This window comes from Poecilia reticulata, linkage group LG12, assembly GCF_000633615.1.
Source record: "Poecilia reticulata strain Guanapo linkage group LG12, Guppy_female_1.0+MT, whole genome shotgun sequence".
NCBI lineage: Eukaryota > Metazoa > Chordata > Actinopteri > Cyprinodontiformes > Poeciliidae > Poecilia > Poecilia reticulata.
Genome location: NC_024342.1, coordinates 5,080,758 through 5,108,299, shown reverse-complemented (window position 1 = coordinate 5,108,299; position 27,542 = coordinate 5,080,758). Strand labels below are relative to the sequence as shown.

Genomic DNA, 27,542 nt, shown 5'->3' with positions numbered 1-27,542 from the left:
CCTTTTGCACACGTTTCCCACCACAGCTAGCGAAAGCCCAGCTGTGGGAGAGCTGGGTGTCCAGCAATCTACAAAATAAAGTTAAAAGCTATCATCATTCTGACCCCGAATGGCTTAGCAGCATCCTTTTACTGCGGCTCGGACAAAAGAGAGCTCCGCATCCTCAAGGGCGACATTACATCCACACATCCTAACTAGGAGTCAACCACGGGCCACACATTGACGCTAACCAGATCAGAGAAGTTTCAGCTCTTACAAACATGAACTAATAAGGCTTTGAAGGCATCGGAAGACCTTCCTGTGGCCATTCCTAAGGCCTGCCATCACGTTTGGCGAAAGCTTTTGACTGCATTTGAGGGCGGCCGGGATCGGAAAAAGCTGCAGACGCCGCGGAGACGACTTTCCTTTGTTTTACTCGCTGTGGCCGCAGCGTGGCGGCGAACGATCTGTACCTAGTGGCAACCTTTACAAACAGCCCAGTTCAAAATATGCTCTTAGTTTGGCGCTCAGACAAAGAAAACACGTTCTGACCTCCACAGGTTCAGATGAGCAAAACATACAACCAACAGACATTAAAAGATATTTCTACTCTACCTGAGCTAACAAAGTCAGTCCATTGCAGGAGGAAAAAGTCAAATCTAGTCTTCTCTTGTGTCTATTATGATCAGGTTTGGGCTAAAAAGCCTCAAAAACATTGCAACTGCAATTTTCTTGACCAAAAATCAAATTTTAACATCCTCAAGAGTGGCAACATCCTCCCTACTGACTATGTTTTATAGTATTATATAAGAAATTCCAACAAAATAGCTTTAATTTCTTTCAGTAATAAAACATAAAGCAGTAAAACACGGGAACGAGTGCTAAGTAGTGGAGACAATGCTATCCTATTAAATCAGTGGTGATTCATTCCCTCTTTCCCTTCGTTTCATTTCCCGAGTTAATCGACTGGCCTGCTTGTGAGAGAAATCATGGCAGCCAATTAAAACTGACACAAAGGAATAAACGAGAGCGGGTGATAACGGGTTTTGACACATTGTTGCTCCTGCATGCCCCACTGATCCCTGTACTCTGAAACCTGGAGTCGTTGGGGCAGCGTTGGGTTAAGCGCATGAACATTTTATTTTTATTTTTTGACAAATACGTTTTTTATCTTTTGAACCAAATTTTTAAATGAGCTGAAATCATATTGACTATTATGGTGTACTGTAGTCCCTTCTAACTCAACTATAGCCATTTTTCAGATAAACGCATTTCAACATATTTGATTATTATTGTGTCAGTCTTAACCAAGACCAAACCCACTACTGCTGCAGAGTCCTGATTGCAATTGGTGATTTAGTTAAGTGGGACACACTCAATAATTAAGTAGCCCATGTCATGCTGATGAAATCTGTTTTATTTTATTGCACTTTAAAGCTATTTATCTTAATTGCTGGCATTGATTTACTTTCATGTGACATGAGACTGGAGCTTTAATCTGTAATGGCTTTGGTCTTTATCAAAGACCAAAAAAACACGCTACCTGTTTAAATCAGTGAAATCATGTGGTAGCAAGTAGTGTCCTTTTACAGAAAAGGATTAGGGCCACTTTAAAAAAACTGTAATTATGACTGTTGATCTCAGAAAATTAACATCAGAATTCTGAGGAAAAAAAGTGAGATTTCTGAGATTAAAGTAAAGATTCTGAGAAAAAGTCAGGAATATGAGGTTGAACTCAGAATTACGAGAATTCTTTTGTATTTAGTTTTTTTCAGTGGCCCTAATCTTCCGTATCCTCTAGATTTTGTGAACGTATGTGTTCTCGTTTCAGTTCAGACGTTTTGAACACCGAATCGTTCCCGCTGCGCCGTCGCTCCGTGGAAACCCTCGTTTCACTCCATTTCCCAGGCGTCTTCTGCTTATTATTGTGGCTGAGACAAAATACCGTACGGCGTGCAAACCATAACTCCCCGCTAGAAAAGCCTTTGTTCCTCCAGCAAGGGCCTCCTCCCCTTGCAGAACCTGCCTAATTCCATCCAGCTGACGTTTGGCCACCGTGGGAGACAGATGGTCTTCAGAGAGTCTGCTGGCCTCTGTTAGCAGCTACTCTGTTTTTACACGCGCGGCCGAGGGATTTCTATGCCATCCTCTTCGACAGGAACTCATGGAAAGCAAAGTCTTCGGGGGCGGGGGAGCTTGAATTATTCTCACACTGCGGCGACGCTCTCTTGAATACCCGAGGAATGGCTAAACCACAAATCTGCATGGCTGGTTGGGAAGAAGGAAGCTAAATTTAACGAGGGACTAAACCGAAAACCCCCCAAACAACTACAAACTACTGCAAATGAAAAGCCTAAAAGTGTGAATTCCTGTGAAATCTTGACAGGAGGAGTGATATGCTTCACTATTGAGACTACCACAGTCAGTCTATTGCTAACTAGCTCCTGGTTTACAGCTACATCATCAGATACACAAACGGGCGATTAGAGTCCAACCAGAACGTCAATGATACACTTAAGCCACAAACATCTGGTACACTTTAGCGTTTTAAATTTAAAAGAAGGATTTCTTACTTTTAAAGCATTTTGTTTGAGTAAAAATAGTCAGTAATATATATGAATAAAGAAATATTACTGAGGTATTTCCCCTAGACCTAATCCAACTACTTGTTCTAAAAACCATCTGTCCCACTTTTCCCAGTCAAGTTTTAAGTCTGGTTTATTCGTAGAGCACATTTCAGCAACAAGGCAGTTCCAAGTGCTTTACACCACAAAAGCATCATTCAGCAACAAACATGACATTTTGTCAAATGCCATCGTCAAAGTCATCAAACGAATACACATCAAGAATGTCGATCAATGTTCCGGTTATTACGAATCAAAGGCAGCTCAGCACAGGTTGATTTAAAGGAAGTCGATGTTTTGGCAGTTTCTGCAGTTTCCTGGGAGTTTGTTCCAGATTAGCAAAGCGTAAGAACTGAATGTTTGGTTCTGGTTCTGGAGAGATGCTAGAACTAAAAGACCTGAGTGATTTTGAAGGCTGATGTGACGACAAGACGCCTTTAATGGTGGTCACACTACCTTCACCGAACTGAGTTCGTTTACAACGGGTATGTCAAAATGTCTCGTATTCACAGAATACAGAATACGAGACATTTTTGGGAACGATCAGGATCAGTAAGGGGGACAGACTTTTTTCTATTTTTTTTCCTTTGGTAAAGTTTTTCAGTTTCTAAATTGACTTTGACGCATCAATAAGTGGTAGCGGTGGGACTCCAGCGCAGCACATTTTCTCCTAGTGATGTCATGGGAACATTTTAACTTAAGGAACCCTCGTCTTTCCAATGCTGAGTCAGCAGAGGGACAGCTGCACGCAGCCGCTCACAGCTCCACCATCTCCACGTGTCACATTTCGACTAAATGTTTACCTTTGCAGCGAATTGATAGAGGAAAGATTCCCTACGTCAGCAGAAGGGAATGAAATTAACACTCCGGCCGTCACTTGTTCTAAACAGTTTCATCCTTCAAAGTCAGATTTAATGGGCACACTCAGCACAGCGACACATCTCACTGTATTGGTTTGGATTTAAAGATTTTTTTTCTCTGTTTTGCAAAAGGAGATCTATCTCTGACTCGGACGGTCGTCGCCGTGCGAGATGAGTGATGCTGAGATGTCGGCTCCACCAAAACATTCAAAACATCCAGAGACGCTCTGCGGCAGGTACGACCAAATGCTCAACAAGCTACAGGAAAATGTCAGTTCGGCTGAAACAACTTCATAAATAATTCACACTGAGGTAAACAACGTTGTACATGGTGTGCTTGCGCAATTTATTACTGGAACTTACTTGGCGTGTAATCGAGAAAACATTGGGGATTGCTACTGCAGACGGGAGCTGCAACGCCATTTGAGTTTCCTTGTAAACTTAATGTTTTCAAAGGCAAAATAAAAGGAACTGGATATAAAATACGGGATTCGTTAAAACGTCAGAGGACACAGTTTACTGGACGAAGATAGAAAAGTTCACTATGACTCGACTCCGGAGAAGGAAAGCAGTGATGTAAACACAGAAACTTGCCAATAGATGTAGGCATGCTCTATCGCCTTCAATTTAAATGGGCAGTGTTATGTGTTTTAGAGGCCACATAGTGTCATTTTATAGCACAATCAAGTAACCGTGTCATTTATGAAAATGCTGTATATGTCAAATTTGACTTTGTACTTAGCGCCTTGAAATTGGGCCTCTGTCTCTTTAAGAAGCACTGACTCTTTGTGGAACTCCGCCTTCAGGAAGTCATCATGACATGGTTTCTCTTTTAACCCTTTAAATATGTTTTTACCAGAGTTGCAAGTGAAGTAGCTTGAAATATGAGCTCAGCAGATGCTAACTTACACCAGGTGTTTACTGATTGCTGCTGGCTAGTCTGGAGGAGCTGCTCTGTGAGGCGGAAGCTTGGAAACTGCAGCTCAGAGGAGAAGCTTCGTCCTCGAACGCAGAGCTTGGTCCACTCAGGTGTTTTGCGCAGCTGAATGGTTGCCATGGCACCTGGTTGACCACAAAAACACTTTTTACATTTTTTTTTTACAAATGTAAATAAATTTTACATTGACGACAGTAAGCAGGTATTCAGTGTTAGGAATGATAACTAAATGTTGTTCATTCACTTTGCAAAAATTTTAATTTTGTTTATTCACAATAATCTGTGTTTAATTTTATGTTTTTTTTAATCAAATATATTTAAGAATTAAATGACTTCTGAATCCAACTGGTTGCACTGGAATTTATTTACAGCTGATGGATTGTAGCGACTTTATACACTTTTTAACATTTTGAAAGCAATGTATAGTATTTTTTTTCCCCACTTCAGTGTTGTGCTCTAAATTCCCCATAAAACATGTGTAGATCATTAAGAGGGAATGCAATTCAGTTTTCACTTTGTGAAAGAGGCTAAATTTAACATTTTCTCAGTGGTGAAGCTAAATGTTTTATTGCATCTCCGGTGAAGTCACCTTTGTATTGAGGCGGAGGGGGGGATGTTGGGTAGAGTCAGAATGTTAATGTTCCAGTTTACACCTATCCGAGTGCCAGATCATTGCCTAGAAAGGCAGTCATCCACACACAGCGTGAGTGGATGACTATCGCCTGAAATGTGGCGGGCGGAGAGCCGTACCTTCCAAGTTTGACGTCAGGCATTTCGTGGTTGGAAATCCTCGTGGAAAAAAATCTCCACTCCCCCCCACCCCTGTCACATCTGTCCGCTAGGAAGGCAAACCCTCTGCTGAACGGAACCACACAGAACTTACACTGGGATGTTTATTGTAGCTCAAAGAATAACTTTCAACCTGACAATTGGTAGGAAACCAACCGTGAAACAACTAGCTGTGTATCGATATTTTAAATGAATCCCGTGTTATCCTTCAAAAGTTAACGTTCATTGAAAGTTGCATTAAACCCAATTCTGTGCACAAATTAGCTCAACATTAAACCCTCATGGAAAGCTTTGTATTTCTTAGGTTTTGGTGTAGAAACCTCTACTCTGAGAAATATCTCAACTGTATTCAAAATATTCAAAAATAATTAAAATTTTGAACTTTTTATATGAAAAAGGGAGTAAATAAATATAATACACGTGTGTGTTAAAATCTTTACTACCGTGATCTTAAGATGTCTTTTCTAAGCAAGTTGTATTGTTGTATTTGGAAAAATAAGCAGTATTTCTGAATCTGTTACTAAATACATACATCTATTTTATCTGCATGTGTGTGGAATATGTGGAAGGGTGATGGTGGGACGAATGTGTCATATCACTGTGTGGTGATTGGTCCTGACAACTTAACTGCACAATTAGAGATGCACCAGTTGTAATTTTCATGGCCAACCCCCATTTCATGCTAGGAGTAGTTATTGAGGACGGGCTATTCTTCAATATTTAGTTTATATTTGAAATTTAACTTTGACCACAAGTGCTTCAGCTTTCAAGGCGAAACATCTGGAAGTAGGGCATAAAAATCAGACGTAAAAATTCCATCCTGCTTGGCTGTTAAAACCTAAGGGTGATAGATTGGGAAGCTGAAATACATGACTGCAACGTTACAAAGTGGAGATAAAGAACACGGTGGATGTTAGCTTCCTCGGTAGTGTCAAGAACGTTTGTGCTGTGCATATTAATGCACATTAAGGTATATTTGGTGTATTAAAATATGCATTTTTAGAAGAGGTCTCAAGAATTTGGATTTCGGCCTTAGATTGACTGAAATCAGATTTTTTTGTAGTTCCTAAAACCAGAAAAATACCAGGTATCCACTGTAATAATATCAATAACATTGAGAAACAAATAAAAATTCACACAATTGAAATATCCAAAAATAACCCAATATATTTTGTGCATGGACATTAATTATACAACCTAATAAAAAAGATTAAAAGGTAGGACTACTGCATCTATGAATCGCTACGTATGTTGATTTTCAAACAAGATTTTAATGGATAAAGAGTCAATCCCACCAAACGATTTCTATACTTACACCTCACAATAATATAATTTTCAATAAGAAAAAGATATTGCATGCAGACAAGGTTTCTTTTTTTATATATGAAAACACTTACAGCATAAGCTTTCCCAGCCATGTGTGTCCCCTGGCTCAATGCCCGCGAAATTAAAAAAGTCCAGCAGAAGACTCGAAGCTGGTCACACCCAGGCCACTGCTTCAACAAGGCTCATCTATCACGGCCCGTTCTTCAGACAAAAAGAAAAATCTCCACTGTAAACCTAACCGGAGTTGCCTGACTTGATGTTTTTAGTGACCCAGAGTAGCTGATATGTGCGCAGCGGATTTGCCTCCCTGCAGGAAGTATTGCAACATAAAGAAGCCAAAATCAATACGGCTAATAAGCCGTCAGACGAGCAGAAAGAGGTCAGCGCCTGCAGACAGCGAGAGATTAGAGCTGGCAAGCGTGTCTGGCTTCAGTGGTCTGGATGCTCCCGTCCTCCACCGCAAAGTTTACAAGCTGAATGCTCCAGAGTTTACAGCATGAAGTGTAAAATATGGCTTACCTTCGGGTGGATATGGATGCTGGTGATAACGAGCAGGAAGAAAGGAGGAATCCAGACTTCACTTGTTTGTTTGCTGCTGTTGTTTTTTTAATTATAGTACATTACATTTAGATTTTTTTTTTATTATTTGTCAATTTTGTTTCTCTGTATGAGTTATTTGTTATTAACATCAAGCTTATTTAAGAACTTATTGCAAAAAGAACATTAAGTTCCTGTTAGCGTGATTTACAAGTTTGATTTTATTAGTCGCAGGCCTTTAAGCACGTTTGGGTTTAGTAGCGACAGCAGCAGACAACAAAGTAATGGAATGAAATTCTCCTTTTCTTACACCATTTTTAGAGTTTTTAACAACTCGTTCAAGTTACTGCATTTAATAGAAATATCTTTTGCCATTTGTTTTGTTCAGTAAGTTGTACTGCAGTCAGATGTAGTGAACATGCATGAGCAGGACGTCATGAGGACAGTAAGGATTCATCCACAGTTGTTTCATCGCCCCAACAAACAGCAGCCTTCTTGTTGGTTTTTAATGCTTTTGGCTTTAATAGCCGAGAAATAAAGACACTAAAAAGAATATTGTTTGTTTATGTTTTGTTGTTTTGAGTCGGATCAGCTGTTAATTTAAACAGAACAGAAAATGTTTGGACAATTATAGCCAAGGTTAGCCCAAATGAACCCAGTCCAGACTAACTCATTCTAATTGTGGGAGAAATAACAGATGAACAGAAACATTTGACTTTTCCTTTATTGGTTTCGGAACAATTGTTCCTCAAACGCGAGACGAGTTAATCAACTCTGAACACAATTAAAATGACAAATCCTTCAAATAATGCAGTTTTTAAAGGGCAGGTTAACCTCGTCTCCCTTTTAAGGTTGAAGTTGTGTTGAAATTCTGCAGTTCTCCACAAACTACCTCATAGTGCTCTAAGTGCTTTTTTTTCTTACAGGCATAGTTTTGTTTTTTTTTCTCCAAAAAATATTTGTTTTGATTGCAAAATCCTGTTGGAAAATAGCTACTTGTTCCATCTCTGATTAAACACCTCAGTTCAAACATTTCAACGGATGTTAAAATGATCCAGTGCTGGCTGCTCGTTTCCATGGCACCATTAAGTTACGATCAGCTTCATTTGGAATCATTAGCATGTAAGAAACTCCTGTGGTTGTGGAAATTGAACCAGTAAATCTTCAGGTCACAGAAGGAAGGAGGTACGCGTGTCTCAACATGAGGTGATCTTTCTCTGCGTATGTCCTGTAATGAATTAAACATACCCTCTTTTTATTCCCCCTCGTATTATGAGACAAATTTGAGCAATAACACTGGACAGCAAATAAGACGAATAAACGCCATACAAGAATAATTACATAACATTCAATTAGTTCAACAGAGTGGCCAAAGCAAACTGGCAGCGCAGCTGCTTTCTGAAGCTTAACTACACATCAATGTACTTCTAAGGAATTTTAAACAAATAATGGAAGAAATATTTAGACAAAAAAAGAATCTGCTGACTGACACAAGAAACAGAAATTCAGGAAATGTTAAGTCACTGGTTGCCATGGGGATTCCCTCCTTTTCTGTTATCAGACCGGCGAGTAGAAACAGAAACAGAAATTATGTCTCCAAGCAAACATACGATGTTTGAAAAATATGGCACCGGGTGGCTACCTGTGTGACAGGATTTTCTGTTTCCACAGCGGAGGTGCAGCAGAGGAAATAAAGCACGCAGGTCAAGTTTTGGTTGACCTGCGTCAACCAAAACGTATAAAATACGTTTTTATAATGAGCAAGTTCAAAATTCAGAGTGCATATTATCATTGGAAGTGAAAGCAGAAAAGTCTTAAAAGATGAATAAGTTTTAAAATTGCAAGAGTGAAAGATATCAAAATGCAAATGGAGTCGGATAAAGTCCAATGTTCTGTTATCTGTTCATGTGTCTGCTGCAAAGTTGGATTTTCTAATATCTGTTTTACGTTTTTTTTGCCGGTTTTTTGTGTCACCCTTAAAACGTTGTTTTTTGTTGTTTTTTTTTTGTTTTTCCCACTGTGGTAAATCTTAAAGTGACAGCATGTAACCTCATAAAAAATGCGTCTTTTACATATTTGTAAAACTTACCTCCAGGTGGTGACAGACAATCTGTAAGAAATCGTAAAGAAATACACTACTTCCTCAGAAACAACCAATCAGAGACAGGAGGAGGGTCTTAGCGATGCCAATCACCCTCAGTTGCTCTCTGCTATGCTACAGCTCCTTCCCGACAGCTAGCATACCATGAATGCTAATGCTAGTTAGCATGGCTACCGATGATGATGGATAAAGTTTTCCTCGTTCCTCTGCCATTAGCACATTTAGCAGCACATACAAATAGTTGATTGGTTGAGTTTTAATATGTAAAAAAGTAATTGCCTGTTAGTGCAAATCTTGATCATCATTTATATAACTGCATAGTAAAAAAAATAAAATCTTCCTTTCCAGTGAGTCACACTGTGAAACCAAGTGCCCCACAGGTGGAGAAACCTGCCATGCTTGTCGAAATGCATTTCCCAACATGCTAAAGAGAAAACCGGAGTTTTCAGCTCGGATCCAGATCCAGCCGCCCACAGAAAGGAAGCCGTGTCTACATCCTGTTTTAATTATGTATTGATGAGACCCTGAGGACTGACCTGATTTTAATGACGGCTTCATTTGCTCTGCTAATGTGGGACATGAGAGCCGGGCAGTGAACGCAACATTTCCCCCTGAATGTAACAGCTTCTTCAAACCCTGCTGCTTAATCTGAGAAGAAATGAATGAAGTAGAAATAGTCGTAAATGTTGTAATATTGGGCTGCGTAAAAGTTAAGTTAATGTCAAATGTTTACATTTACGTCTTGTTTTCCCTTCACTGTCCGACATTAAATCAGATGAAGTCGGTTAGGATTGTCAAAAATCCAAACTGACCCGACCCAAGATATTTTCATTTAAGTAAAAAAGAAAAGCTACGTGTTTTTCTTTTTTTAAACCTTGTGAAAGAGAAGCTACTCTCTGCAGATCTAACAGAATAATTTCGTCAGCCTGCCCATGTGCGGACTGCGCGATTCTCAGAGAACAAAGTCTCTTAAATAATCCCTCAAACTGAGCTGCAGCCCGTTGTGTTAAAATCTTCAACAGGAAAACAGAGCTCTGGGATTGGTAGTGGTTGCTCCTGTAAAATCCTTGCGGTAACCTTTAATCGTTTGCAGCTTGACCTTATCGGCGCTCTACTGCTGCCGAATTGGCCCGATTTCTTCAAACGCGTCTTTTGTTTCTTGACTGCACGCCATTTTCCAGTCCGTGTTCTGACGACTGCACGGCTTCCTGGCAGCGGGGACGTGTTCTGTGCTCCTCACTTCGGCCTCGGGACATTAGTTATAAACACTAAAACAAACAAAAGGTTTAAAGAGGCCGGCTTCTGGTCCTCTTGCTCTCCGCTTGCCAACAGCGGAGCAGACGAGGCAGGCTTCGACAATGGCCATTATTAAGATCCGTCTTTATTAAGTGAGACTGGCGAACGCGCGCGCCGAGACGTGACAGCGCGAGTAAATATTTAAATTGCACAGACGCCAAAATATCGCTTGAAGGACTGCGTCGCTTTTCAGCAGTCTGTAAAACTGTTGAAGCCAAAGTGTTGTGGGGAGATTCTGCAGCCATGAGAAGAGAACGTGAACATCCAGTCTGACGGAAATACGCGTGAATGCAGTGTGACGTATTGTGCCGTTATTGCTGCGGTTAACAGTGAAGCTGTCAGCCATTACTGGGTTATGGTATATTTACTTAGAATAGTATCTAAGGAAGAATCAAACAAGTTAACACGAATAGTAATTTATTGTTATCTTCTGTGAGTAAAGGTAGTTAATTACTGATCATTTCAGTTTTAAAAAGAGCCTTAAAAAGATCTATAATCGTCGAATTGATGGAATCGGTGAATTTATGCTCGGGAGTAAAGATTGCTATTGTTTTTAATCTGCCTTTGAAATTACTGACGTTTTGTGTTGTAGCTTTCTTTGTGTATTTGAAGGTGTTTCGTGATATTATTTTGTGGCGTTTGTAAAATGTTAAGCTTGTTTCACAAAGCTTTTCTTGAGAGAGCAAATTAATTTCCGGTTTGAGTTCATTTCGGCGTGATATTCTCGAGATGATGAGTGAATTTTCAGTTTTTTCAAATTGACAAGTTTATTTTCTCAATAGTTAACTTTCAGTTTTTAAGTTAATTTCTTATTTTCTCTAGTAAATTTCCAAATGATTCCCTCAGGATGATGAGTTCATTTCCTGTTGATTCTCTCGAGATATTGAGTTCATTTTCTGTTTTCATCAATGAGACTCAAGAAAATGTTTGTTTTGTTTTTTTCAATCCCAAAATGATCGTCTTAAACCTGACTGCATTCTTCAAATGCGTGCACAACATCACTGTCACATCATCACCACATAACCAACCTCCCCAGTTCATCCTCCAGAAACAAGCGGCAACTAGTTGGAAATAAATATCGGTTGTTAGCATCAAGCCAGTCTTACCGATAACGGGAGATACCGATGTTGGCGCCGATATATCGTGCTACTACTTGTGGCTCTTATTTATTTGGTTTTCATTTACTGACCACATCAGTTTGCATTGTTCTCTGTGTTGTTTATTTGATGGAACTTTTTGTCAACATTTCATTCTTGAATGTGAAACACAAATGCATTCGACATTTCTGTAAAACATAAATGCCAGATTCTTTTCATTTAGTGCAAAATCCAGTCAGAATAAACTTACCACGTATTAAAAAGAAGTATTAGGCGGGGGGGTAAATACATGTTACATAATGAGCCTTTACTTTTGCTTCCACACATCTAAGAGAGTGCGTCGAGTCGAGTGTTAAAAGTGACTGACTTGACCTTCAAAAGAGCTCCAGACAACAGAAAGACAAGACTTTTTTTTTTTTTTTTCAATAAAACGCCTCATTTGAGCTGACTTGCACGACCACATCCTGTGGAAGTAACTACTGCTTTGTTAGCTCACTTCCTTCACTTTGTGACTCAGAGAGGAGCTGAGCAAGCCTTTTAAATATCAAGGTGAATGTAAACTGACATTTCTTTTTACTTAACGCATTTAAAGATTACGTTTTATTTTTGTCTCGAAAGGTAAAACTATTTTAGCCGTGCGCCAGAGTGACGAGAGAGCGGGTTCCTTCTACGCGAAGCATTTAGACTCAACGGCTCGACCCTGATGTAGGCTTGTCTTCAGTTTCCATGTTTTCATCCGTTTTGTTATTTTATGGGTGCCTGTTAATAAAGGGGTTCTGCACAAACAGAGCAGATGCATAGTAATTATTTGATGGATACTTGGTGCCCTCTAGTGAGCACAGGAATGCGCCTCATACACTAAATGTAATGACATTTCAGAACCTTCCTCCTCACTGGATTACCTTTTAGATTTGTATCTGAATCTAAAAGGCAGATGTTTTTCCTTTTGTAGAGAGTTGAAACACATTTTTTTAAAAAACCTCCTGGTCACACAATCAAAGGTGAATTTTACAATTTTGTGAATGAGCACAAAATACTATCTAATTCTAATAAGAAACAGAAAGTATTTTTGGTAACTCCGCTGACTTTAGGAGTTTTTCCCCCTTTGTTTCTGTTGGTGTTTGTGATTGTGAAAACGTCACTGGTGCTGCTTGGACTTCTTTGAGGTCCCTGTTGAGTCTGGACGCTCTAGAACAAGCAGCTGCAGAATTTGGCAAGAATAACTTGATCCGGGTTCAAAGTTTTCACTCTCTTATTATAAACTGTCATTTCCACTTCTGGTAAGAACGGAGGAAGGAAGAATGATAAAGAGAATATAAGAAAACACACTAAAAGTCTGCTTCTACACCTGCAAAAAAAAAAGAGAAAAAGAAAAACAGGAACTGAGAAACCACAGTGACAAACCTACGTATATTTAACATCACTGAAAAGCACTCAGTACTAATTAATACAATTTGTATTTGGGGACCGCAGCCCAAGATAGAGTGCATCTGTACACACCTAACATCTGTGTGCGTGATCTAGCTTGGCTATAAAATGAACAGAACTCAGAATTTCACCAGGTTTTCTTGTTTTTTTTAAGAATGATTTTGCAGAAATCTTGACTGATTCCAGTGAGAAAACTGTAAGAGTTTCTTCTACAAGGTCTTCAGTCCTTTAAGCTTATGCCAGAGACGATTCTGAACATCCACGAGGCTCGGAGGATGCAAACCGGGTTCGAGGCGCTGAAACAAGGACATGGAGAGAGATCAGCTTTGGAACTCGATCTGGTATGAATCCAATTCTGTTCCATTTTTAAGTTTTACTTTTCATTGATTTCCGAGAAAGTTTGCAGTTCCTTTGCTTTTGCCTCAAATATCTGACGTCACAGTCACACAGGTGACACACAAACCACTGTTTATACATATTAAACATTCAATAAAGAACAATAAAAGACCTGCAGAACCCCAATTTTTATACTGCAATAAATAAGGCATCATGTTCAATGTACAGTCACCTGGAGCGGACAAGTTCCACTGGATCCATCATCTGGCTGCATGTCTGTCTGTCTGCTTGGCGACTATTCGTGGTAATCATGGTAGATGATGCTGTTTTGCAGGTGCCTGTTGGATGTTAGTTGTAATTGGTTCCATAAAATCAAATAAAATCTGCCCGTCTCTTTCCATCCCGGCTCTCTTCTCGTCGCTTCCAAGTGGTTTTCGTTGTGGAATTACTTGGAGACGTCGCAGGTTTCCTAACATACGCTTAAGGATTTGTTTGTTTTTCTCCTTTGCAGCCATGGAGAATTGAAGAGAGAGGAATTACGAAGGCCGATAAAAATCCAGATACGTACACTTTGAGTGCGTTAGCCCAACTTAGCAATGGAACCGTTCTGGAGACTTAACGTTGACATCTCTGATTCATGTGCACAGAATGTGCTGGCTGGTGTGATCCAAAAGAATTAAACAGGAAAAGTTATTGTGATTTGGAGGGTGAATGGATGAGTTTGATTGGTTTGCAATATTAGCCTGTCAGGTTATTTTGACGATATTGATTTGTTTAAAGTAAACCACAATGTCCTGACAAATTCAACTGTTTTTATGGCAATTACTGACCATAATTTGTTTTACTTCTTACAGTTTTGTGTTTTTATGCTAACCCAACTCCAACTGCACACTTTGCAAGTAGATCTGATTCGTTTTTTTTTTTTAATGCAAGCAAATACATTTCTGAGAAAATGAGACATTAAACACTGGTGGCAAAAACCAACAAACTTTATTACAGACTGCAAGAGCTGTTTTAGCATGACACATCAATTATCAACATCAGAATATATGTATATGTATATATGGCTCTGAGTTCAAGGTACATAAATCACTCAACAAAATATATACCCTGCTTAGACAAATGGTAGAAAGTGCACAAATAAAGTTGGTTCTGGTCAGTTGCATCACATGACAGAACAACTTGTTAAGAAAGAAAAATGCAGAATTAAAGCTTACATTCACAAACCTCTGCCATGTGAGGACCAATTTATGGGTATGAAATAATTATTTCTACTAGTAATGGCCCCATGCATCATGTCAAAAGAAAGTCACATGCTTGCCAAAACACCCATATGCATAAAAAAAAAAAAAAAAAAAAAAATCCAAACTCATACAGAAACATATTTGGCACCATATTTTAGCATAGAACATAAAATAAATCTTGCAGTGTAACACTTTTAGCATATAGAGGTAATTTTAGAGTTTGGCACGGTACAAGCACACTCAAAGTTTAAAAAGTTATTGTAAATCTGACTTTTTACATCCTTAAGACTTTATTAAAAAGGTTTTAAAGTTGTGAACAAAAACTTGGTGTATTTCATAACAAATTCGAACACCTAAATGGTTCTCTTTGCTAGCTAGGAGCTAGCAAGCTAGTTTCACGGACAACAAGTGACTAAAGAGTCTCATATTGATGAAATTGTGTTTCATGTTCAGAAAAGCACCACATTTCCTAAGAAGGTTCAAAACTGGTCACAACTCGTCAGCTCCAAAAATGACTAATGTAAACAAACGGCAACAAATAATTGTGACCTGTTTAAACCCTTTTAGCTAAGTTGGCTAAAGGATGTAATCATATATTGCACTCTACAAATCCTCACTCCACAAAAAGGTTATCCTGGCCTGTTCAAACCATCAAACGAAAAAAAAAAAGTTGCTCTATAGATATAGAATTAATAAGGTATTGAGTAATACTATGTTTATTATAACATCTTGTGTATATTAACATCAATATATAGATTATTTCAACATTATGATATGAAAGATACATATTTATACATTACTATGAATATAGGCCTCTTCCTGTGTGGAGCAGTGCCGGATATAACATAATAACTATTCTATGTTCACGTATCCTCATCCAAACAAATACAAATAAAGGTTTTTGCGCGCAGCTCACGGAGTCAACCGGCTCGAAGTTCCATAGCAAAAATGAATTGAAGCCTCCCATGCACAGAGAGGTTTCAATACAGGTCAAAACTGGTTTCCAAACAGGCCAGCATGAACCTCAACACCTCAGCATGCGAAACACACGACAACAGCGACCTCTAATGAAAGAATCAAGGGTGTGGGGGAAGAATAAAATGATAGCGTAAGCAGGTATAACGTCGAATGTGTGTTACCGCAAAAAAGGGGAAAGTGCCGTTAAGATTTATCGGCGTAAAACATCAAATCGGCAGTAAATATCGTCAGTAAATATCGTCACAGACGGTCTCGAGACCTACAACAACGCTTTACAATCTCTTGCAGTTTATTTGCACTGACATAAGTTTCACATCGGCATTCTGTCTCAGAGCAGCAGAAACGCTGTACGGGATGCATGGGAAACTATGAGCACAGACGAACGATTCCTCAACTCCCGTGAATCTGCGTTCACCTCAGTCCGTGGTGGGGCACAGTACTATGTGTTGAGTTGTGAGCGAGTGAGCAAATCCTGCAGGAGAACTCCATGCAAGCGTTATGCCTCAGGCTTGACTGGCAAGCTGCCCTGACTCCATGGTAACTCCGCTGTATCTTCCACAGATGTACCAAACCACCAAACCCTAAACAGCAACGAACACGCAAAAACTCTACATGTTTAAAAAAAACAACATTAAAAAAAAACAGCCTGGCTCCGAAGGCATGCAGGCAATGTCCACCATCACGGATAGCTAAATCACCGATGGGTTTTAATGACTAACTTTTGCAAAGCTAGATTGAGAAAAAGGAGTCGTTCGTTTAAAAAAAATTATAAATAAATAAATCTCCGGCGGCATGCAGTTTGCTGAGAAAAACCAAAAGAAACACTGAGAAGCCGGTTATCTTATTCGTAACGTAACGTAACGTAACTCCACGTTTTGTCTATGTAAATTCACTCAACACAAGCAAGCTCACGATATCCATGATGACTTTTGAGAAGAAGAAGAAGCCCTACCTCTATGGCACGTCAGCTTTATCGGAATAACCACACAAACTATTAGTAATCTACAATCCTGTTCTAAGACAATCTTTCACAAGCTGAAAGCCAACAAGCTGAGAAGATTAAAAATATTCATCCTCGTCACGCCACTACAACGTGCCTCCCTCTTCCAATGCCGTGGATTACTGAGCCACGCTGCTGCTCAACCAGGAATCCTAAAAAAGAAAGGATGTTCTCCCTGTTGGGGAAGATGTTGAAAGAAAACAAGTGTACATCAATGACGATGGCTCTCGCACAGATGCCACCTGGTATGACAATGCCAGCACCGTCTGGACTGAGCAGCCACACGCGGCATACAGCCGCAAGAACGTCCTTCTCCTGCGAGGGGCGAGGGACGGTACCGTGCCCCGCACAGAGCCCTGACGGGACCACAGCTGGCTAAAAGAAACAGAAGCCTTGATTGGTCAGGGAGCTGCCTGGTCATCATAACTGTCGACATGGAGACGCCTAGAGGCCGGTGAGGTCCACAATGGCTTTGATGAATATTGTGTCGTCGCGAATGTACGAGTTCTTTCCGTCAAGCTTGGAGAGCGGGCAGAAGAGCGGGCAGCCGCTGGCGATGTTCATCTCGCTCACGGGTCGTTGAAAGGAAGAGGAAGTGACGTCGGGTCGAAAGGCGTCGATGATGTGCTCCCTATTGCTCTGGTCCAGTAGCATCAGGGTTACCTGGGTGATAAACATTTTGTGAGAGACCCACTTTGAGACAGTCAAGGCAACTTACAGAAGCTAAAGCTGTTGTCACAGTAGCTGCATTTCCATTATGAACGTGCACAAAACTTTGTCGATGTTCTGCTACAAACAGCACAATTTTGCAATTCCGGTGTTTCCGTGAGATGAGAAATGAAATTAAAACCACACTCGAATATGTTTTTCATTAAATAAGGCATTAAAACAAGATGTCAGCATGATATTCCTGCCACTACACTACGCTCGTCATCATAAGTTATCATAGGGAGTCTTATTGAGGCGTTGAAGCGACAAACCCTTTATACTGGGGAGGGGCTACGTATGTTGCATTTTTGGGAGACTAGTCACCAGTTTTACAGAAGAGCCATGTATTTAACACTTTCAAATGACAAACTATACTTTTGATGAACTCTGCGATGATGTGAGAGTTCTGGTGGAGCCAGCTGTGCATTGTCCAAGGAGGCAATTGCCAACAAAAACCATGTTGCTGTGGGATACAAACTGGAGTAATGCAAAACAAATGTTTCCATTGCAGTCTTGTGAAATATACAAATGTCAATAGAACTGAAAAACCACCTAACGTAACTTTTTTTGTCAGAAACATTGTTTCAAAATTGGTGTGTTTCCATTAAGCAAATTTATTATCGTAATACCAACTTGTGCAATTTTATGGTAAATGTAAACACAGCTACTGCCCCCAACATGCCATGAGTAGATGCATAAATTTGGTATACATGTGCACCAAATTTGCCTGTAATGAATGAATATACTGTATTGTACTTTATTTAGCCACAAGGGGGGAATTCAATATTTCAGTACAGACCCTAATAATGTATTTTATATTAACTGTCGTCCTTAGACCTCATGAAATGTATTTATTACTATCATAATGCAGGACTTTGGGGCATCAGTTACTAGGGGTCTAAAATTGTAGGTTTTTGTGAAGTTGAGCTAAATTTTAACCGATACGTTTTTTAAAATTTCATTTGAATCTTGCCCTAATGAGGACACTGCGTTTAAGCCTGTGAGTTTTTATTATTTTATTGTTTTTAACATTTTAAAGGATTGAGCACCTGGTCACCTTTAATCATATGATATTTATATGTGTTGTGTGATTGTGCAAAATGTCTTGTTTTGAAGAAGTCTCACCTACTTTACTGTAACTAAATCTACCCAACGGCATAAATAAAGTAAAATGCATAAAAATGTGCGTCCACAAAAACTGCCCATACATATCCTACAAAGTAAATTAGATGAATGATCATTTTTATTTATGCTTTTGGTTTTTAAGTGTATCTGGGTGTGATCTTATTAGATCACCAGGTCACCATAACAACCATTAGACACTACCTAAATCTATGTTGTTATGCACATAATCCATTTTTCTCAGATTAAAACGTCCACAGGGACCTTTTAAGTAAAAACAAACTGGGGAATATTTAAAAGCCATTTGCACGCCAACGGTGCCTCTCCATGTGTTTTACCTTCTGGTTGAACGGCCATTTGAGCAGAGCGTCGTTCAGTCCCCTCATCACCACAAAGAACAGGGACAGGTGGCTGCCTCGCCCCGTACCGTCCCCATTCAGATAGATCCTCAGGCACATCTTATAGCCATACTTGCTAGTATAGAAAGCTGGAAAAGAAAAAGGCACATTCAGCAGGACGTCTTCTAGGAAACTGGCTTTTGTTTGGGCTTCAAAGTCAAGGTTAGAAAGAAATATTGTTACCTGGTGAGAACATGGCAGGAGCCCGACCTGCAATGGCATCTTGTCGTTTTTTGGCAAAGTCTGATATCCTCCAGATGAAGACGCCATCAAAGGTGGTGGCGGACATTTCCCTCAGGCGGCCCTCCATCTCCACCACCGTGAGGTCCTTCAGTCCGACGGTCCTCTCCAGCTGTCGTACCTAGAAGGTACATGCATGCATTTGTATTACCTCAAACATGCTTATATTGGGCGAAGGCAGCAGAGTTTTAAAGGGCAATTTTTCATAATAGGCCTATGCTGAATTTAAAAAACATTACATTTTAACATTATTTTGTGTCAGCTTTACTAAAGTTAATAAGCTTAAGAAAACTGTGGTTTTCTGACTTTATTAACCTTGACATATATGTAAAATACAACACAGGAACCTCGTAGGTTGCTGAACTGAAAAATAAAAGGTGTAAAAATAAATTAATAAATGTGTGATATTCTTAACTTCCCACAAATAGAGAGAAGTACAGTCTGTTGTTGATCTTGAAGGAATGTTCAAACTTTACTCGTAACAGGCGACATCGTGTTTTTTTTTTCTTCTTCATCTTGTTACATTTTTCTATTTTGCCCTCCGCTTCGTAGCACATCAGTAAATTGATGCTGCTCTGCCATGCAGCTTGGCTGAATAAGCGCTATTACAGATCATAACTTGGGGAGCTTGTTGAGTGTTAATATTTCAAATCAGAACCACATAAAATACATTTTGTATCCCAGACTGGACTCTGGACAGTTTTTCATGGACGTAAAGCTCCGCCATCTTTATTCCTTGCTCTGCGTACAGATAGCCAGCAGCACCCTCTGCTGGATTGCGGCCAAATTACAACACTGGAAAAACGGTCTGTGCAGACATTATTAGTTAATTGATTAGAACTAAATGTAATCTAAAAAACCATAAATTGTTTGCACTCCTACTCTATAGCATATTAACATCTTCTTGAGTTTTGCAGCATATTTTGACAGGAACAATTCACCACTGGTGCGACATCTTCGACTCCTGAAACGATAGTCGACTCGAGGAAACCAAAACTCACCAGCAGTCTGAAGTCATACCTTATTACTAAGAGCTTCGATCTTGTCTTGGTCCAGTTTATGCTGCCGGTTGCTGGCCTCCATGGTTGTGGCAAACCTCTCCACCTCCCTGTTAAGAACGCACACCACATTTTCAAACGTCCCCGCCTTGACCTCGAGGTCCATGCATCTGCGGCCAAGCTCGGCCACCTTGGTCTTCTCGCTGTGGAGCTGAAGCTCCAGCGCTGCGCCCACCGAGCTGGGCAGGGGTGTGAACGAGGTAGACACAGAGAGCGTTGGAGGAAGAGTGGGAGGTGGAGGAAGAGGAGCTGATGCAGGCGGGCCGGCACTGCAGATGGAGGAGGAAGAGGAGGAAGCGGCAGCTCCCTGCACGGGAGGCCCAGAAGAGGTGGTGCTGAGCTGGGAGACTCTGGCCTCGAGTTCCCTGAGGGATTGTTGGAGTTCTAACAGTTTGTGTCCAGCTACTTCCAGTCCCTGGGGCTGCAGGCCCTCCATGCTCACCTTCATACCCATAATGAAGTGCAGGAGCAGGTTAAGGTGCTCGTAGGCATAAGCGCGTTCGTGGTCATGAATCTTCTCTTTCTCCACCTAAACAAGAAACAAGCAAGACAATTCTGTAGGTGGAGGAAGATAATACAATGAACTTATAGTTTAACCACTTTTGAATCATATTACAGCTTAACATCAACATCCTGATATTGATCAGACAGCTGAGCAAGACTGTCGGGTACAGAGACGGACCTTATTTGACTTTTAGCTGTATGCAAGTCTAGGCAAACAAAGATCATATGGAGTTCCACAAGGCTCTGTCCTCAGTTCTCTTTTATTCAATATCTACACAGTTCCCATAGCTGAAATTATGGAGTACTTCAACATCTCTATATCTATAGTGATGCCATACAATTTTATTGTCCTGTGTCTCCTTAGGCCAGTTTGGTCGCTGAGACGTTGCTGATCGGACGGCATCACTTTTTTGACTTTATAACTATATTATTCTAGCATTCATGCTGTCTTTGTTTAGACAGGCAGAAAGACAGTCACAGTGCTATGTTTTGTCCAAATAGAGGGAGAAAACCAAAGCTGGCCTATGTAGTATGTCCTGACTCAAAATATTTTTGGATAGCTGTAGCTGAGTTTGCGTCACCACCAGACAAGCCAGAATAACTTCTGATTCTAAAGCCAAAAGTGGAATCGTCCAATTAGCGACATCTTAAGTTTCCCACTGGGAGCCACCTCTTCCGTTTTGTTAATGTTGTTGTGTTTTGTGATTTGTAGTTGTGCTTAGTGAATTATTGCACTTCAGGGCCACCGTATCTCCGACCTTGGCCAAGCAGCTGTTTTTATACCGACACTGAACCACGCACAGGTCGAGGACTCTGTTTATTCAATTATGTTTATTCAACTAATTGCCGCGGATCATATTTAGGGGTATCAGAGTAAGGAAAACATGAACCACCAATAAAATACTATGTAGTTTGTTTTTGTAACATGCCAAAATTGTAAGTTTTAGTGGATTTCCAAACTTTGTTCAAGTAGGTGCACAAGTACGCAGTCTCAACATCAAACCCAGAGAAGTGATGAATATTCAGGCTACTTACAGACATGTCACATCCAACGACATGAAATCGACATGGAGTTCGGAATTTAGTGCAGAGCTTAATGTGGTCCACATACTGAAATAAAACACAAAGACACAGTCAACTTACTCGGACAATTCAAAACAGATAAGATATATTGTATATTTTTATTTTTTTAAAATGACAAATAGTTTAACAGATAAAAAAAATAATACTTTTACTGTCTTAAATTATTCCTTTCTCCACCTTTCCTATGAGATTTCTCCAGAAGCACTTAAAACATTTTAAATGTCAAAAATTTTCACTATATACTAAAATTTCCAGATTGGCTAACAGACCAGATCAATAAATGGATGAATGGATGAAAGAATGAATGGATTGATGGTTGCCTTAGTTAAAAAAAATAGAGAATAAAATCTGGAAAAACTCACCCTTTTCTGTACTTGCACAGCAAAGACTGAAAATATTACCAAGTATTTTTGTTCTAGTTTTTAGTGCAAATATCTTAGCACAGTAGTAATAAGATAAAACTAACTGACAAGTAACTTTTCAGCAAGAAATAGCTTGTCTTAAGTCAATAATTGATGAAAAAGTCTTGTTATGTCACTTATAACACAAGAAACATGATTAGTTATAAGTGAAATCTCCCAATGGAACAAGTATTTTTTTTCATCAATATTAAGAAATTATTGACTTAAAATAATCTCCTATATCTTGCTGAAAAGTTACATGTAAATTAGTTTAGTCTTATTTCAAATGTACTAAAATATTTGTACAAGAAACTAGAACAAAACTTGGTAAGACTGTGTTTTTCCAATGTATTCATAAGTGTCTTTTTCTGTTTTATGCAGATGAATTTAAATGTCAGTACATTGATAGTTATGAAGATGCCATTGTATTTTACAAAGGTACCTTCTCTCTGGGTATTTTCTTCTTGGCACAACCTTCACAGATCATCGGATACTTGGGGCAGATTTCGTCATGAGCCTAAAAGAAGCAACAATACTTTCAATGAAGCAACGCTTTCAGCCCCCACGCCCTGCCAACAATTCAAAGCAGCAATCACTAACCTTGATGTTTTTGAAGTGAAATGGCTCCTTGCAGTACTTGCAGTTGAGCGTCCTCTCCGGGCACTCCCGCTCGTTGTGGCGCTCCTGTTCGTTGAAGCGGATTCGTTCTTTGCAGGAGAGGCAGGGGATGATCATGAACTCGCACTTCCCCTCGTGATTCAGCTGCAGGGAGAGAGGAGATGGCGCTGAAGGGAATCCGAAGCGGCAGATCGGCGACGCCCTCGGCTGTGCAAATACAACGAAGGGAGCTGCGCAAACACTGCCGCTACTTTAAAGGTTTCCGTTCTAATCACTCCGCAACAGTCCAAACAAGTCATTTAGCGGAAGATTAAGCTCCCGCATTAACCTGCAAGCATAACAGGCAAGTTCATGGAAATTCCCCAAATACATACTGCTGTTTACAGCATAAACACAGGGTGTGCTTATTAATCTCAGCAGGAAGCAGGGGCTCTGCACAGTAAGGTGTGGTACAATCTCTTGACAGCCAGGCTGATGAGCAACACCGGTTGACACACTAACTTCTTCCCTCAATATTCTGACATTAACTCATACTAAACTTTTAATGTACTAGGTCTGCTATAAAATTGGTTTATGTTCGTTTAAGGGTAGGATAATGAAAGTGAAATTGTTTGTCTTTCTTCAAGTTCAGAAATTTTAAGAACAGAAAGTATTTTGTGGAATTTCCCTCAAACTTTGAGACTTTTATCAAAAGCTTTTCACTGTAGCTTGCTGGTATTTTTGGTTTATTCCTTCAGACAAAACTGGTGTATCTGCTTCAGGCTAGAAGCATAAATAACGCTGCTTTTTTAAAAAAAAAAAATAATTTTTTAAAAATCATTTATTTAAAAAAATAAATGATTTTTTTTTAAATAAATCATTTATTTATTTTAAAAAAATTAAAAATGCACAAATTTTTAATTTGTGCATTTTAGGTTCTTCGAAATTTACATTGCATTGATACCCTGCATTATCTCTATTGAGAGATGATTCAATGAATATCTATGTTGCGTAGCAAACAAAAGAGGAGTAGAACAAACCTCATACTCTTTAATAGTTCCTTCCCAAGTACAGTCCTCATTGATACAAACTGCAGACAGGCTTTCAACTTCCCTTCGAACGGCATTGTCAGGAAATGCCTGGAAAAGATACAAAAAAACAGGAGCGACAATAAATGTGATTCTTTAAAATGGCCAGAAGGACTAAAATAATAAAATAAACACGGCTAATTCTGCTGAATTTTAGGAAAACAAAAATAGACAAATGAAGCCAACACTGAAACAAGTCAGCTGCAATCTCAACACGGTGTGATACTCACACATCCCTGCTTCAAAACTGATGTCGGCTCCTCAAAAATATCTTCTTTAATGCAAGCGTTGCATCTTTGGGGTCCATTACTGCAATAGATTCAAATCAAACAAAAGTCAGTTTATATCTTGTTCTCTGAACACATACGTCACCAGGCTCTCACCAAGGAGGGTAAAAATAGAAAAACCTATACCTTCTCTGCTCCCTTCTTCCACACATCAGGGAAATGTGTTGCGACTTATTACAACTTTTTCAGCTTAAGGTGGCAGTTACATTCAGAGCCAGCCCTCGATATTTCGGGGAAATTTGTTTCAGTCTCATGTAAATCACTTCCGATTACTTATTAAATAAGGAGAAGAAAACAAGTTTTATTTTCTGACTTCCTCATTAGGTCTGGAATCACATTTAACAAGGAGTTTTTAAATACAGACCAGGTGAGGTCGAGTAATGGTTTGTTGTTTACAAGCGGCGATAGAAAATTGACATTTATGTGCCAATAAAATCAGGAATTTGACACTTTGGGAGTTGATTTTAAAAAATCTCGTTCTCGATAACTGCACATAAAAATACAAAGTTTTAACACAATTGTTCTATTTAAAAATTTGAGCACGCGTGGTTGCCCCCTGCTGGTCGGGGAGCTCTCTGCACAGATGAGACTGACACCCGCAGCACAGAGTTTTAAAAACCTGTGATTTCAAAAAAATGCATTAAAATGTTATTACGATGCCAAAGAAACTGTTGAAGTTTTAATGGGCTGAGTGGAGCAACACAGCACTGCACCTCCCCCACCTGTTGCTGCACACTGACAGTCAGGAGGCTGAAAGAAGGCCACTACACTTTTATCGTGCAAAAATCTGATGTCAGATGTTTAGAGATCAACAAGGATGGGTTTTTTTTTTTATTCTTTAAAATTACATACGTAAGAATTGCTTTTATTTTGTAGGAATTTAAGTTCTCAGCTTGATTGTGAAAAAAAGTTTTGTTTCCGTTTATTCTTGTCAAAAACAAAGCTCATGAGACAAAATATTTTCAGATGGTATTTTATGACTATGAATCATAGTCATAAAATACTATGAACCTTTGTAGATGTGAGATGAAATTTAAATGTATCCTAAGATCATTTTGAAGCATAACATTGTTGATTTTGTTCATAAAAACGCACAAGTTCAGCACAACAACAAAGACCAGTCGCACGGTTCCTGTTTTTTCCGCCCTCGGCCAATCAGATTCTGACCTCACGGTCCTGTTGAAGCAGTAGGAGCAGAAGCGATGTCCACACTGGGCTTGAAATGGCCGCCTCAGGATGTTGTGGCAGCAGTTGCACAGGTGCTTGTCCTCCAGCTTGTTGCCCAGGATCTTCTTGGGGAAGCCGGGTTTATTGCTCTCCATGGATGACGGAGGGGACGGCTCCTGTGTGGCCATGGCGTCTGTTTACACGTCACACCTGGGAAGAGACGGCGAAGGTCAAGAGAGAGAAACTGGAGTTTGGATTAGGCCCTGATTTAATTTTTTTGTTCTCACAATTCTGACTTTAATCTCAGAAGTAGGATTTTTTTTTCCCAGTGGGTTTAATCCTGTGTGGTCACAAATTAAGGGCAAAGATAAGGTCAACAAAGTGTTAGCTTAGTGATGGTCACCCTTATACAAGCCTGTTTAGATTTTATTTTTATATTTCATCTGTACAAAATGAATATCACCTCATATGCGAACAACATTCTGAAATAATTTATCATGATCACATTTTTGCAAATGACAAAAAGGTGACATTTTAAGAGGGGTTGTGAAAATCTTTTAGATCCACGGTAATTGGCATCTGGTGGTTGTTATGGAGACCTGTTGACCCAAAGTGTGCTGATATGATTACTGACATTTATTCTGCTTTGTTCAATTTAAAACACTGTAAATAATAGGTATTTATTGTGTTTATTAGCGGTGTGCGGATTCCAGATTTTCTAGTGAATAAAAAGTGTATGATTTCAATATTAGTCAACTGATGTACATGTATGTTTGTTTACAGAAATGTGTAGTTCAATGGTCCTGACTTTATTATGTAAAGTAATACAATTCTAGTTTTCACTTTGCTTTGCTTTTTTTTTTTTTGGAATAACAATGAAGGGCTCCATCCTAATTTTTAAAAAATTATTTTAAAAAATCCTGAAAGACATTCAACAAAAAATGTATTAATATTCACAGAAGGATCAGAAACTTATAAAATATGGTTTATGGTTTCCTTAGATCTGTAGGTGTAGAAATATTGTAAGATTACTTTTAAATGATCAGTGAAACAAATAAATTTGTTATTTTCTTCTAGGACAAACAAAGGCAACAGTAATTAATCTCAGGGATGCTAACAATCCATCGCAGATGTGCCTGTGGACGTGTTTCCATTGTGTGTGTAAAACCTTCCCATGATTTACAGTAGTAAGGGGTGGTGGGTATTTATGCGTGTGTGTGCGCGTGCGTGTGTGGGTGCGTGTGTGTGTGTATGTGCGCGCGCGTGTGTGTGTGTGTGTGTGTGTGTGTGTGTGTGTGTGTGTGTGTGTGTGTGACAGAGCATCACAGGCCAGCTGAGAGGCCCACACCCTTTGTTTACATTTCCACTCTGCATCCCTGGCTCCTTCCACTTCACCAGGAACAGACTGCTGGGGATCTCCCTCGTTTTCCCTCGCAGTCTGCCCAGAAACGGTGCGGCCAGGCTGCACATCCATTGTCTCTCTTCCCCTCTCTTCTTGCTTCTCTTTCCTTGTCGCTGTTGCTAAGCTATCAGCATCCTTTAGTGAGTGGTACCCTCAGCACACGGCCACGCCCCTTTGAAATGTGAAGCTTTTGCCGTCTGTAACAAACTGTTTAGCTTTTTAAAAGCCGACTCTTTGTGAACGCCGCGGCAAGCAGTGGAGTTCGCACTTACCAGCGGTTTTAGTCTAAACTGTCATCCCGCGCGCAGGCTGTGAAATCCCCTTCCCCGCTCGCAGACTCCCGCTCGTGCGCTCTGCAGTTATTATATGTGGTGTCGCAGCCGGCTCGAGGTGTTTTCTTCAATGTTAGCCACATAATACAGATGTGGTCCTCCAACGCGATGGCTGTTATTGTCCAATATCGCCATTGCACTTTCAGACTGGGCGTTACGTCATGCGGTGGGCTGGACGTGGGTTGACAGGCAGACCAGCTGGGAAGGCGGCCCGCTGATTGGCTGAGAACCGGGAGAGGAGGCGGACCGGCTGAGGCAGAGGAGCCTGTAAACAGTCGGATCCCGGACTTCGTACAAAAGCATCACACACTGTTGTGTTTTTAATAGCCCCAATGTTTGCACCTGTTATTTTTTTTTAAATACCGTTTTAATACACACAGGTGCTTCTTTGACTCACTTTTTCTTAAGGAAGAACATCCGTCCTTCCAGAAAGTGTTTCACTCCATTTTGAGCTCTGTCTGTATATAAATAGTTAATCTAAAATTATTTATACCCTATCTGTCAGATTAATAGTAGAAATTACTTCACTTAAACAAGAAGTTTATTTCTGATATTAAATTAGACCAGTATCTCTGAAAACATGATTTAAAACTTAAATGGTTGGATTGATTTTATAATATATA

General features: G+C 39.8%; 2 protein-coding genes across 8 annotated transcripts in view; both read right to left on the bottom strand.

Annotated features, from left to right (window-relative positions):
• tnca (tenascin Ca) overlaps positions 1–6,802 on the bottom strand; it is a 60,678-nt gene extending 53,876 nt beyond the window's left edge. For 2 of the 7 annotated variants that reach the window (XM_008423452.1, XM_008423454.1), the window contains exon 1: positions 6,587–6,795. The gene's annotated coding sequence lies outside the window, so the exon portion shown is untranslated. Of the gene's footprint in view, positions 1–6,586 lie in introns of all 7 variants that reach the window. The other 5 variants (XM_008423456.2, XM_008423455.2, XM_017307976.1 and 2 more) reach the window with 4 other exon arrangements.
• Positions 6,803–14,281: 7,479 nt separating this feature from the next.
• Positions 14,282–27,093, bottom strand: LOC103473320 (TNF receptor-associated factor 2-like). Its single transcript, XM_008423451.2, has 11 exons — positions 26,860–27,093; positions 25,186–25,395; positions 23,962–24,040; positions 23,684–23,782; positions 22,647–22,808; positions 22,489–22,563; positions 21,598–21,672; positions 20,021–20,587; positions 18,944–19,121; positions 18,701–18,849; positions 14,282–17,195 (listed from the first exon to the last, which is right to left on the bottom strand). The coding sequence occupies exons 2-11, from the start codon at positions 25,371–25,373 to the stop codon at positions 16,977–16,979; spliced, it is 1,791 nt and encodes a 596-aa protein (XP_008421673.1). The 5' UTR covers positions 25,374–25,395; positions 26,860–27,093; the 3' UTR covers positions 14,282–16,976.
• Between the last annotated feature and the right edge of the window lie 449 nt (positions 27,094–27,542).